Source organism: Schistocerca gregaria, chromosome 6 (assembly GCF_023897955.1).
Source record: "Schistocerca gregaria isolate iqSchGreg1 chromosome 6, iqSchGreg1.2, whole genome shotgun sequence".
Classification (NCBI taxonomy): Eukaryota; Metazoa; Arthropoda; class Insecta; order Orthoptera; family Acrididae; genus Schistocerca; species Schistocerca gregaria.
In genome coordinates, this window is record NC_064925.1 from 193,077,404 (window position 1) to 193,092,216 (window position 14,813).

Here is a 14,813-nt window from a genome sequence, read left to right on the forward strand (position 1 = left end):
CATAAATTACCATTAATTTTTTTGACATGCTGTGGTCTCTTAAACCAATAGTTCAAAATGTTTATCAACATTTAATGTAGTAAGATCATTTCTGTCTTTAAATGAAGTACCTCTCTTCACATAAATACATGAACCACCACCTTTCATAGAGAGTTCATATGAGGCTACGGCTCAATACGAGATTTCATTCCCTTTGCATGATTGTTCTGCAAGACACACAACTGAGCTGTTTGTAAATTTACTTCTAGTTGCTGAACTTAGTTTTTTATGGATTGTATATTCTGGTGAAGTACTATTAAACACTTAGTTTTACTTACCATGGTGGCCTCCTAGTTAGTTGTAATGAGTTATGAGATGGGTGCAAAAATGAAGGCAGACTATTGTATTTGTATTTGTAGATATGTGATTAGAGCTCTGTCTTTTAAAGCTGGTGGAATTATTCAGTTCTTTTGTATAGTGAGGGAGACCATTACAAAGCTGATTACTTGTTAATGCAAGGGACTTAGAGAAGGCGGCTCTTTGGTGGACTGTGCCAAAAGCATTACTGTTCAAGACAGATATATATCAATGAGATGGTAAATGAGACAACATGACTACTTATCTGTACATAGCCAGGATAGTAATGCATAAGATACTTAAGTATGATCAAGAAGCCTAACATTGCAGATACAGTGTAGAAAGATATCACTGCTGTAAACAACAGCTGATAGTACAAGTGTTTGTACAGGTCCCTTTATCAGGTACAAAGAATAGAGCTTCTTATAATTCTATAAGAAATAGAGAGATTAAAAACGTAAGACATTTCTAAAAGTTTGAGATGAAGAGCCTAAAATGCTTAACAATGACCATTAGCTTTTCGAATGGATTGAGCTTTGATGAAACTTTCAGTGCCCATTTTAATAACACACACTTGTAAGCACTGAGTTATGAAAAAGTCATCCTGAATCCTGGGTTAGGGTAGACTTACCAGACAGAATGATAAGGAAAGAGTGGTTGTTGGAGACTACACTGGACAAGATTTGAAAATCTCAGAGCTTAAAGGTGTAAATAGGATAGTAAGTAAGACAGAGATTACAGGTGCCTCTTGTCACTCTGTACTATCATGTTCTCTAATTTATTAATTAGCTACTTCATAAAATCATTCCCTGAAATGAGTCCATTTTGTCTGTCATGGCTCCTAGAGGTGACGGTCCTCACTAAAAGACTTGCCCTATGCACCCTCCTTCAACCATCTATAACAGCCCTGTAACTGGCAAAACATATACCAAAGGGAGAGCCACCAGTGAAGCAACACATGTCTTGTACCAGCAGTTATGTAAACACTGTATGGCCTTCTAAATTAGTATGTGTATCACAAAGTTATCAGTTAGGATGAATGGGCATAGGCAGTGGGTGCATACTGGCAACACACAATGTCCTGTTGCAGACATGCTCTATAACATGAGAGCTGTGACCTTGGTGCCACTTTGATTCTCCCCTCTAACACAAGTTTCAAGGAACTACACAGAGGGAGCTGGTGTTATAGTGTGTCTTCAGTTCTCACCACCCATCTGACCTTAATTAGTGTTAATTTCTTTGGTCTCAGCATTTCTTTTCAGTAACTATTTCTTTCTTCTCTCATTTTTTGTTTTCTGTATGTTTTATCCCCCCTGCCCTCTCACATGTCTACCATGTATAATGCACTTAGCTTTTCCATCTTGCATAATGTTTGGCCAGTAAGCTCTGCTACTGCTCATTACCCACCTTCCATCTTTCAGGCTCTCAGATCTTCAAATCTTGTCCAGTGCAATCCTCAATGATCAATCTTTCCCTCTCACCCTGTCCACAAGTCTCCCATGATACAGGCTTCTGGGCAACTTTTCCATAACTCTCCTCTTTCCTTAAACCTCACCAGACCTTTTCCCTCATCCATCTTCCTTCCCCTTCCCTTTCAACTCTTCTGCCAGGAGGAGGAGCCACTGACTCTGAAAGCTTACACATTTCCTTAACTTTTATTTGTGTTTCCTCCTGGCAACGATTGGTTGGTAGACCTTTTTATCTTGCCATATTATTGTTATTTTGTCCTGGATCTTTCATTGTCTGATTGTTCCAACAGCATTTAAATGGTCAACACTCATTCTTTAACCCAGAATACAATTAAATAATCTGGTTATGTTTGGTCATCGAAAATAGGATGTTTCAGAAATATTGCAATGTATTTCAATATAACTATTGCCATGCAAATAGAGGTAATGCTGTGTTCTACAACTTTCAGTCTCAAGGATGGAAGAAAAATTTCGTCTCCATTACATTATTATTTACTGTTTTGCTGTGAGAGACACACGAGGATGCACAAAGTAATGAAAAGGAAGAAGAATGATAAAGAGAGACTATTTCCAACCTGGTATATTATGGATGAATTGGACTGAACTGAAAGTTTCAAAATATGAAAAGTTCAGTTAATTACTTTTTTTAAAAGTTTTGCACAAAATATGTCAGAAAAATATCAAAAGTTTGTTTTGTGTTTCCAAAATAAAAATCTGAAGTGATTTAGTGATGCCATTACCTCCTCATGTAAAAGCAGATATTTAAAGAAGCTGACCAAATGAAGACACAAGCTATTAAAGTAATATATTAAAATACTCAGTGAGTAGATCTCGGCAGCTTAGCCTGCTAAGTGATTGAACTGTTTTACTTTAATAGAATTTAATAAAAGAATTCCTATTCTGTTATGGAAGTTTTTGGTCCCCAGCAAATGAATCTAAGCTTTGTAGTCTGGATGAGGATCATATATTATCAGTAGACCTTCTATCATATCAGTCTGAAGGCTACAATGCAAAGGAATGTCAGGACTCATTCATACTGGCAAGTGTTAGAGACCATACCAACCAAGTTATAATAGAAAAATGAAACCTGAATGATGACCTCTTGGTACCTGAAATACATGTCAGTGCACCTTACATGCATTCTTGAGCTCTAAATCAAATCTAGATGACAGGTTAGAAGATTGTGCCAGGCTTGATTTCATATAGTGCTTATGTGGACTACCAGTTATTGGCTAAAGACATCTTCCATATAGGCTCATATGAATTCCTGTTCTTGTGGCTAATCTCACATGCACTTGAAATTGTAACCTGTAACATGTCATTTTATAGGTAGCCAGATAGTTACACAGTAAAATGCATATTATCTTCTTTTTAACAGACATGTTCAGTAATATTTCTACTTTATTTCAAACTTGCTGACCTTGAGTCACTAAATAGATTGTTCATGTCATGAATAAATCAGATTACTGCCAAAGTTTTAAGGAAAACATAAACAAGAGAACGGTCCAGCAAACAATCCTGAGACATCAAACAATACTTATACTGACTGCTCAGCCTGTGTCTATTAGTCATGCCTCTGCTTGACAAAAACCCATGTTATTTGTATCTATGACAGAACTATAATAGCACTAGTGTACTATTATCATAATTAATCTTCACTAAGACTCTCTCATACTCAGTAGTCAGTACCATTTCCAGTCCATTTCAGAAACAAAGAAGAAAAACAGGTCAATATCTGTGCAATAGCCACCAGAAAGATCGCGGGCGCCGCACATCGGCACGGCACGTCACGGACGGTAGCTGCTGCAAGTAGAGTCCCGTCCACCAAAGGGCACGCAAGAATTCGGACGTGACCTCTCCCAGCGGAACAACAACAACAACTCAGGCAGCACAGGCCGTGCCCAGTCAGTTAACATCGGGCATAGTCCCGGTCTTCGCTAAGTGAAGTGAGACGTAAACGTGAACAGTGTTACTACAATCTGGATGTATTTTGCCTTTCTTTAACCTCTTTTTCCTAATTTTTATATACTTATGAACAAGAAGTTTACACAAAAATTTCACATGTAAATTACTTACTTTCATGTATGCTCTTACAATAAAATGAAGCAATGTAACACTATTGTCTTTGCTCTTGACATCACGTAACTTTGCCAGAATTTCTAATCCAAATCCATCTGCCTGTCCACGTGTACGATTTCCACCGTTCATATAATTTCCCAGAGCCAGTATAATGCTGAGCACTGTCTTCAGACTTTCTGATGTGGTCAAAAACTGGAAAACAAAGAAAATCTTTCTGAACATTCTCACATATGAGTTTACACACAAAATATTTTTCTTGTATGAAGTTATAAACTGACTAATACAGTGTTTGTAAAATGAATTACTTACTGATTTATAAACATGTTAGGTCTCAAAACTTTTGAATGGAGCTTCAGAATATTGTAACTTAATCATTATTTTCCTCATTAGCTCATAAACAATCCTCGAACAATTGCATAACTTAGTGTAATACTATTAGGCATTTAGAGAAAATAAAACAGCAGTTATTTGGCATTTGGAAGACAGTAAATGAATACTCACAAAATGGTGCTTCTCTTATCAAAAGATAATTTACTAACTAGAAACAATTAACTAGCTTTCATTTGAAAAGAGATTATTCATTTGTGTGTGCTCTTTCACTTTCTCAAAAAAAACTGTTCAGCTCTTTTCTTATTAATAAATTTCTTCCTATTTCTAAAGCTGCAATTTTTATCACTGGTAATTTTCTGCTGGTAATTTTTGTAATAAATTACCTGACACGTGGATTTTAAGTTGTTCAGTTTACTTTCAATAGAAGATATACCATCTTCAAAGTCTGACTGGAACATGAAACATGCAATGCGTTCAGCAAAATTTGGTATTTCTGCTAGTTCATAAAGGAACTGTTCCGGCTTGTCAAGTGGAATATTTGGGTTAGTTGCAACATGATTCCGAATTAATGAAAGCTCTTCTTCGGTTGGTCTCTGAAATATAAGATATTCATTGCTTTAATAATTGCACAATTTACAACATTTACATAATATGTCTTTGAAATATTGGGGAAGAATGTGAAATAATGATCACTGACTTCTAAATGTAAATCCCACAGTAACAAAGCAATTCAGTTTCATATTGGAAATTTAGTTTAAAAAATGTGAATATAGAAGAAACCTCAGATATGAGACTGTACAATATTGTAAATATTAGATTATTTCTATATATCAAACAATTGAAAACCCAGAATGGAATGTAGCAGTATTATGAAAAGGATAGTTGCTACTCACCATATAGCAGAGATATTGAGTCACAGATAGGCACAACAAAAAGACTGTCAAAAAATGACCTTTCGGCCAACAAGGTCTTTGTTGAAAATAGACAACAGGCAGACAGACACACAAACGCAACTCACACACAAATGACAACAGCCTCTGGCAGTTGAAGCCAGACTATGAGTAGCTGTGCATGATGGGGGAGGCAGCAGGGTGGGGGTAAGGAGGAGGTGGGGGTGAAGAGGGGGAGGCATAGCAGGGTAGGGATGGAGGATGGTAAAGTGCTGCCAGTGGGAGCATGCATGGACAAGACGGAGAGAGGGTAGGGCAGCTAGGGGCTGTTGGGAGGTTAGAAAGAGGAGAGGGAGAAAGAGGGGGGGGGGGGAGGGTTTGAGGAAAAGGAGAAAAGTAAAAAGACTAGTGCATTGGTGGAACAGAAGGTTGTGTAGTGCTGGAATGAAATCAGGGAAGGGCCTAGATGGGCAAGGATGAAGTTTGAGGCCAGGAGGATTACAGGAACGTAGGATATATTGCAGGAAGACTTCCCACCTGCGCAATTCAGAAAATCTGGTGTTGGTGGGAAGGATCTGGATGGCACACGCAAATGAAGGTTTTCACGGCCTGTCAATGCTCTGAAATTTCCCTGGGTTTCTTGACTGAACCAATAACATTGTGTTTGTAACATTTTGGAATGGATAAAGACTCCTTCCACCTTCCGATGACAGTAATACCTGAGAGAGTTTTAGACTATTGCATGAATATGTTTAGTATTTTTTTTATTTATGGATAACCTTTCCTTCATTAATTTGTATTTAGTTGAAATGTATAATACGTTTATGGACTGGCATTCAAAGGATGAAGAATACTGCTATTAATCAAAACCAAAACTGTGGTCATTATTTTTTCAGTGGAGTTTGTAGTAATTTGCGTCAGTTTAGTTGTTGTGGAAGTACAACACAAACCATTAATGCTGACCCAGCTCATTTGTCTGTAAATGTTACAAATGAGTAACTAGAACTGCTGTGTCACATTTCTTGAGTTTTGTTTACAACCAATGAATTAGATCAGCTGTACAGTTTGTTTGTTTTGTTTCTAGGGAACAAAAACAACTAGGGTCATACATTCCCACAGCAGTAGAACACTCTCCTACTGGACAAACAGTACAAGCAACCTTATGCCAATAAATTATTATAACTGATATTTCTAATTCCTGTCAGAATGCAACAGAAGAATGCTGAAGATTAGATGGGTAGATCAATAACTAATGAGGAGGTACAGAACAGAATTGGGGAGAAGAGAAATTTATGGTATAAGCTGACTGGAAGAAGGGATCAGTTGGTAGGACACATTCTGATGCATGAAGGGATCACCAATTTCGTAGTGGGGGGTAAAAATCATAGATGAAGACCAAGAGGTGAATACAGTAAGCAGATTCAACAGGATGTAGGTTGCAGTACTTACTTTGAGATGAAGAGGCTTGCACAAGGCAGAGCAGCATGGAGAGCTGCATCAAACCAGTCTTTGGACTAAACAACAACAACAACAACAACAACAATGCCTTTCAGCTCGATGTGATTTGCACAGTATCTCAGAAATCAATCTACATCTACATTTATATTCTTCAAGTCATCCTGCAGTATGTGGCAGAGAGTGCTATGTGTATTATTGTCACTTCTCCTTTTCCACTCATGAATGGTGCACAGGAAGAATAATTTTTGGCTAGCGATTGTTGGCTGGCCTTTATTTGAGCTCGACTACTTTTAACTTTACTTTCGTTGTCTTTATGTGTGACACATGTAGGATGAAGTAACATATTCTTTAACTTCTCTAATAGCAGACACCCCCCATGAACCATGGACCTTGCCGTTGGTGGGGAGGCTTGCGTGCCTCAGCGATACAGATGGCCGTACCGTAGGTGCAACCACAACGGAGGGGTATCTGTTGAGAGGCCAGACAAACGTGTGGTTCCTGAAGAGGGGCAGCAGCCTTTTCAGTAGTTGCAGGGGCAACAGTCTGGATGATTGACTGATCTGGCCTTGCAACATTAACCAAAACGGCCTTGCTGTGCTGGTACTGCGAACGGCTGAAAGCAAGGGGAAACTACAGCCGTAATTTTTCCCGAGGACATGCAGCTTTACTGTATGACTAAATGATGATGGCATCCTCTTGGGTAAAATATTCCGGAGGTAAAATAGTCCCCCATTCGGATCTCCGGGCGGGGACTACTCAGGAGGATGTCGTTATCAGGAGAAAGAAAACTGGCGTTCTACGGATCGGAGCGTGGAATGTCAGATCCCTTAATCGGGCAGGTAGGTTAGAAAATTTAAAAAGGGAAATGGATAGGTTAAAGTTAGATATAGTGGGAATTAGTGAAGTTCGGTGGCAGGAGGAACAAGACTTCTGGTCAGGTGACTACAGGGTTATAAACACAAAATCAAATAGGGGTAATGCAGGAGTAGGTTTAATAATGAATAGGAAAATAGGAATGCGGGTAAGCTACTACAAACAGCATAGTGAACGCATTATTGTGGCCAAGATAGATACGAAGCCCACACCTACTACAGTAGTACAAGTTTATATGCCAACTAGCTCTGCAGATGATGAAGAAATTGAAGAAATGTATGATGAAATAAAAGAAATTATTCAGATAGTGAAGGGAGACGAAAATTTAATAGTAATGGGTGACTGGAATTCGAGTGTAGGAAAAGGGAGAGAAGGAAACATAGTAGGTGAATATGGATTGGGGCTAAGAAATGAAAGAGGAAGCCGCCTAGTAGAATTTTGCACGGAGCACAACTTAATCATAGCTAACACTTGGTTTAAGAATCATGAAAGAAGGTTGTATACGTGGAAGAACCCTGGAGATACTAAAAGGTATCAGATAGATTATATAATGGTAAGACAGAGATTTAGGAACCAGGTTTTAAGTTGTAAGACATTTCCAGGGGCAGATGTGGACTCTGACCACAATCTATTGGTTATGACCTGTAGATTAAAACTGAAGAAACTGCAAAAATGTGGGAAATTAAGGAGATGGGACCTGGGTAAACTGAAAGAACCAGAGGTTGTACAGAGTTTCAGAGAGAGCATAAGGGAACAATTGACTGGAATAGGGGAAAGAAGTACAGTAGAAGAAGAATGGGTAGCTCTGAGGGATGTAGTAGTGAAGGCAGCAGAGGATAAAGTAGGTACAAAGACGAGGGCTGCTAGAAATCCTTGGGTAACAGAAGAAATATTGAATTTAATTGATGAAAGGAGAAAATATAAAAATGCAGTAAATGAAGCAGGCAAAAAGGAATACAAACGTCTCAAAAATGCGATCGACAGGAAGTGCAAAGTGGCTAAACAGGGATGGCTAGAGGACAAATGTAAGGATGTAGAAGCTTATCTCACTAGGGGTAAGATAGATACTGCCTACAGGAAAATTAAAGAGACCTTTGGAGAGAAGAGAACCATGTGTATGAATATCAAGAGCTCAGATGGCAGCCCAGTTCTAAGCAAAGAAGGGAAGGCAGAAAGGTGGAAGGAGTATATAGAAGGTTTATACAAGGGCGATGTACTTGAGGACAATATTATGGAAAAAGAAGAGGATGTAGATGAAGACGAAATGGGAGATACGATACTGCGTGAAGAGTTTGACAGAGCACTGAAAGACCTGAGTCGAAACAAGGCCCCCGGAGTAGACAACATTCCATTAGAACTACTGACGGCCTTGGGAGAGCCAGTCATGACAAAACTCTACCAGCTGGTGAGCAAGATGTATGAGACAGGCGAAATACCCTCAGACTTCAAGAAGAATATAATAATTCCAATCCCAAAGAAAGCAGGTGCTGACAGATGTGAAAATTACCGAACTGTCAGTTTAATAAGCCACAGCTGCAAAATACTAACGCGAATTCTTTACAGACGAATGGAAAAACTGGTAGATGCAGACCTCGGGGAGGATCAGTTTGGATTCCGTCGAAATGTTGGAACACGTGAGGCAATACTGACCTTACGACTTATCTTAGAAGAAAGATTAAGAAAAGGCAAACCTACGTTTCTAGCATTTGTAGACATAGAGAAAGCTTTTGACAATGTTGACTGGAATACTCTTTTTCAAATTCTAAAGGTGGCAGGGGTAAAATACAGGGAGCGAAAGGCTATTTACAATTTGTACAGAAACCAGGTGGCAGTCATAAAAGTCGAGGGGCATGAAAGGGAAGCAGTGGTGGGGAAAGGAGTGAGACAGGGTTGTAGCCTCTCCCCGATGTTATTCAATCTGTATATTGAGCAAGCAGTAAAGGAAACAAAAGAAAAATTTGGAGTAGGTATTAAAGTCCATGGAGACGAAGTAAAAACTTTGAGGTTCGCCGATGACATTGTAATTCTGTCAGAGACGGCAAAGGACTTGGAAGAGCAGTTGAACGGAATGGACAGTGTCTTGAAAGGAGGATATAAGATGAACATTAACAAAAGCAAAACGAGGATAATGGAATGTAGTCAAATTAAATCGGGTGATGCTGAGGGAATTAGATTAGGAAATGAGACACTTAAAGTAGTAAAGGAGTTTTGCTATTTAGGAAGTAAAATAACTGATGATGGTCGAAGTAGACAGGATATTAAATGTAGACTGGCAATGGCAAGGAAAGCGTTTCTGAAGAAGAGAAATTTGTTAAAATCGAATATAGATTTATGTATCAGGAAGTCGTTTCTGAAAGTATTTGTTTGGAGTGTAGCCATGTATGGAAGTGAAACATGGACGATAACTAGTTTGGACAAGAAGAGAATAGAAGCTTTCGAAATGTGGTGCTACAGAAGAATACTGAAGATAAGGTGGATAGATCACGTAACTAATGAGGAGGTATTGAATAGGATTGGGGAGAAGAGAAGTTTGTGGCACAACTTGACTAGAAGAAGGGATCGGTTGGTAGGACATGTTTTGAGGCATCAAGGGATCACAAATTTAGCATTGGAGGGCAGCGTGGAGGGTAAAAATCGTAGAGGGAGACCGAGAGATGAGTACACTAAGCAGATTCAGAAGGATGTAGGTTGCAGTAGGTACTGGGAGATGAAGCAGCTTGCACAGGATAGAGTAGCATGGAGAGCTGCATCAAACCAGTCTCAGGACTGATGACAACAACAACAACAACAATAGCAGACACTGATAAGTTTAACAGCAAACCACTCCACAGTTCATAGTGCTCCTCTAGTAGCACTGCCACTGAAATTGGATGAGCATTTTCATGACAGTTTCATTCCTGCTGTATGAATCTGTGACAAAATGAGCTCCTCTTCATTAGATTTTTCTATTTCACCTCTCAATAATATCAGGTAATAATTCCACATTCCATGATATATGAACATGTGGCATCTGTTCTTATGGAAATGTCTGAAAGAACAGACATCATGGGGAATCCACAGCTGTGATACAGATTAGGTAAATTGAAGGTGTAGGGGAAGGAAAGTGAACGGACTGTTGATGTCAGCTGCATCAGGACTTTGTGCAAATCAGCATCAATAAGTGAAAATGCGTGCCAGACTGGATTTCAAATCTGTGATCACCTGCTAACTAGGTAGTTTTGCTAACCAATGCACCACCCACACACAGCGTTTGTCACGGATGCATGGATTACCTCGCCGTGCCTCTTGGTCAACCTACATTGCCCCTGGTACCACCTCTCTACAGTCCCTGCCCATGCCCTTAATACTTGCTACTTTGAGATTATCACAGGAGGACAGATGTAATTGTAATTGATTTGCCTTGATGGACAATGAATCTACCATCTCCAATGCAGATCCACAGTTACATCCGACATCGACGAGACAGGCATGGAGGACATGGACAGGGACTGCAGATGGGAATAAGGGTTGGCCTAGAGACATGCTGAGAAAATCCATGCAATTGCAGTAAACAATGAGTCCAGGTGGTTCAGCAGTTAATCTAACTGCCTAGGAAGCAGGAGATCCCAGATTTGAATTTCGGTCTGGGGCACATTTTCACTTGTCACTGCTGATTCCGCATCAAATCCCAATGCAGCTCACAGTAATGGTACCTTCTGTTTTCTTTCCTTTCTCCCTCGACCTCCCACCTTCAATTTACATAATGCGATCACACATTCATTAGCAATACTCAGATAGTTGAAAATGCTACCTCCTTCATGGGAGGACTTCACTTACTGAGGATTCTTCCAATGAATCTCAGGCTAGTATTTGGCATACCTGTGATTCATTTTATGTGATCATTCCACTTTAAATCACTCCATACACATACTGCCACATATTTACTGAATATGTGACAGCTCCCAGTGAGTCATTTATTTGTACAAGACTGGGTCTTCCTGCCTATTTATTGGTCAATGTGTTATACTTGTCTATATTGAGAGTCAGCTGCCAATACCTGCTTAAGTGCCAATCCTCAGCAGGTCATCTTGCATTCTGTTACAGTCATCAGGGTTTCTCCATATACAACACCATCCTCTGCAGACAGCCTTCTTGGATCTTCCAACATTATCCACCAAATGATTTATATGTAATGTGAACACTATTTATCCTACAATATTCCCCTGGACTATGCCTGAAACTACCATTACATCTGAAGCCTTCTCCTCATTAAGAATGGCATACTGTGTTGTACTTGCAAGAACTCTTCAAGCCAGTGTGATATGTCTCTTATTCCATACACTTTTATCCTGTTCATTAAGTAACAGTGTGTATCTGTGTCAAATGCTTTCCTGAAGTCAAGGACACAATCTGAAGAACATGTTCCACAGTTACAATCTGTGAAACTTTTACTTTTCCATATGAAGGAGAGAGTGAACTTAATAGCGAAAGTGTTATGGAATTGGAGGTACTGTAGATCAATGCAAACTGAGATCATATGAAGGAAAGAATTGCCACCCTTAATTTCATCATATAGTATTTGCTTGTTCACTTTGTTGTTGCTGCTGCTGTTATTTTTGTTTGTGTTGAGTGCCTAACACTGTGATCATCAGCACACACAGTATTAATTACAATTTGTGACTGGTAAGGAATGTCTATTACTCATACTTTGTAGTTAAGGACATAAAAAAACCAAATCTTTCTTTCATGTTTTATTCTTACCCAGTCAATTGTCACTAGAAAACATCTGAAATATGTATAGAAATAACATTTGCTACAACCACCATCCACTAAAGAGTGACTGCTGCTGCAGCATGTGAAGAGGGAGTAGAGGACTCATATGACTTGCAATGCTCTTTGCATTAGGTTAGTGCACAAGCTGGTAGCATTTTTGTTTTGCACAATGGTATTCAGTTTGCTGTGAGTCTATTTATCAATTGTCATTTTTCATTTGTAGCTCACCATTGCTATTTAAGTTTACATTTTGTCATTCTGTCATTTGGAGACAGTGAGAGGAGCTGTGGATGATATAAAATGGAGTGCCACATGAAGAAATCTGAAAATTACCAAAAATTCTTCTGTTTGAGTTCAATAGAGGGGTGACAGCAGCAGGTGCAGCCAGAACCTTTGGGCTGTGTATGGGGATAATTCCACTTGACAGGGCATGGCAAGAAAACAGTTTTCTCATTGTTTTGACATTAGTGACTCTCCTGTTCAGAAAGACCTTTGGGGTTTGAGGAGGATCTTTTAAATGCATTCATCCACAATGATCCACATCAGTACACTCAAGAACTGGTAAATGTGATGAACTGTGATCCCATTTGCAGGCAGTGGGGAAGGTTCAAAAATTTGGTGTGTGGGTACCACATGCTCTGTGTCAAATCAATTTGCACATGAACAATAATGACCATTCTATGCTGCAATCATTACTCCTGACAAGAAATTGTGTCTTTATGTTGACATAAGGAAAAGAAATGAATGGGTTGGGCCCAAACAAAGCAGCAACTCCCCGTACAAAGACTTGCATGCATCCACAAACAATAATGTTATGCATCAGGTGGGACAGTGATGGTGTGGTGTACTGTGAATTGCTTCCCCAAGTTATAACCATCACAGCAACTAAGACATGTTGCAGATACAATCCAAGAACAAAAACAAGGAAGAATGCACGATTTCTACAGTCGCAAAATTGCAAAATTACTATTGTAAATAGTAAGGGGGGCTATACTACTTATGACTAAGGTCTCTGTTACGTGCATATATTGTGTTACTAAATTTATGAAGAAACACTATGAACCTATGCACCTACCTAATGGTACAATGTGGAAAATGTATCAAACTATTCTGAATTGTGCGTTTACAGCCAAACCATGTTCCACACCCAGGAGGATCTCCTCATTTGTGGGTCTATGGAATGAACAATTAATCTAATCTAATCTAAACTAATCCAGTTTCCCAACTATTAGGGACTGTCAGGGATTCACTGCTCAAACAAACTCATTATTACTGTCTAATCTTCCATTGTATCAATTGTAATGAAAAAATATGTCTACACTTACAGAATCATATATTTGTTGTAGAGCTTCCAGATTCACAACTGTTGTATCAAAATTGTATATTGCTGGAAAAAAAAGACAATACTTAGAAACTGGAATTTGTGTGTTGTATTACAAACTTTACACTAATCACCTTTGAATATAATTACCATTTTCTATTTCTGAGAAGTCTACATGTAGGCTAGATGAAAGAATACCAACATTCTGAGAACGTTTGCTGTCAAGAATTTTTACTGCCTGTTGCTTTGTAGGCTTTTCTTCTTTCTTCTTTGCTGGTTTCCGCTCAATCACTTGCCGAGAGAACAGATTTGCAAATTCACTAATATCTTCAATTTTGGCTTCTTCCAAATCTTCCCAAAGAGCAGACTGCTGCTTACTATATGAAAAATCAATGTTTATAGACTAAAACAGCCACAGTAAGCTTCATGAATATATATTCAAATGAATAAAATGTAGTAATGTTTTCGACCACCACTATTGATGAGTAAAGTTAAATATTAAAGAGTAATTGTAAGCTTTCCCATTGAAAGCAAACAAAATGGTGGGATATTCCTTACATGTTTGGCATTAGAAGAGAGAAATCCGTAAACTTACACACTTTCTGCTGATGGCACAACAATTCGAGTCCAGTAAAGAGGTTTCATAGGTACTGTAGGGTTCACAGGCTTTTTCCTCAACACTGTAAATGCAAAATCATGAAAATGTATAAAAGAGCCAATCATCACTGTATGAATTATCGACACATGAAAAACCTTCTGATCAAGAGAATGTTAATTAAATGGTTACAATTCACAGATTATCTACTTATTTATTATATACATACTTTTCCACTTATTTTTGTGTTGTCATGTCATCACTAAATAAATTATCAACTTTTACTTCTGAATTGCAAACTTCATGTCCCAAAATGCTCTGTAACTTTAGATTATTATTTCCAAAAAGATAATCAGCATCTATGATGCAAATTAATTTCATTTTGGGAAGTACTTGCACTATATACATGATACTTTACTTACGTTTGCAAGCTGGAGGGGGGGAAAAAAAGATACAAGAAAACTAATGTAACATGCATCTCAGAACACCATGCAAAGAACCTTCATTATAAAATAAATTCTTCTTTCTTCTGTGAAATCAAAGTACTAGATTTCACACAAGTAATTCAGAGTGTAGAGAAACATAATAGAAACAGGAAAGTAAGAATCAAGTTTCTGTCTCACTATATTCATACACAGCCTCGTCTTTTCCAGGTGTTGTTGAGGGGCAACTAATCAAATTCAGATTATGACATGAAAAGAATAGTAATA

The 14,813-nt window shown here is 38.5% G+C and overlaps 1 protein-coding gene across 4 annotated transcripts in view; it reads right to left on the bottom strand.

The window, feature by feature from the left end:
• The window catches only part of LOC126278176 (protein cappuccino-like), a 350,827-nt gene that overhangs the window by 47,117 nt on the left and 288,897 nt on the right, over window positions 1-14,813 (bottom strand). For all 4 annotated transcript variants that reach the window (XM_049978073.1, XM_049978075.1, XM_049978076.1 and 1 more), the window contains 5 exons: window positions 14,104-14,188; window positions 13,659-13,885; window positions 13,513-13,574; window positions 4,598-4,807; window positions 3,882-4,076 (listed from right to left, as the gene is read on the bottom strand). In XM_049978073.1, the coding sequence (XP_049834030.1) occupies window positions 3,882-4,076; window positions 4,598-4,807; window positions 13,513-13,574; window positions 13,659-13,885; window positions 14,104-14,188 (779 nt within the window). The remainder of the gene's footprint in view (window positions 1-3,881; window positions 4,077-4,597; window positions 4,808-13,512; window positions 13,575-13,658; window positions 13,886-14,103; window positions 14,189-14,813) is intronic.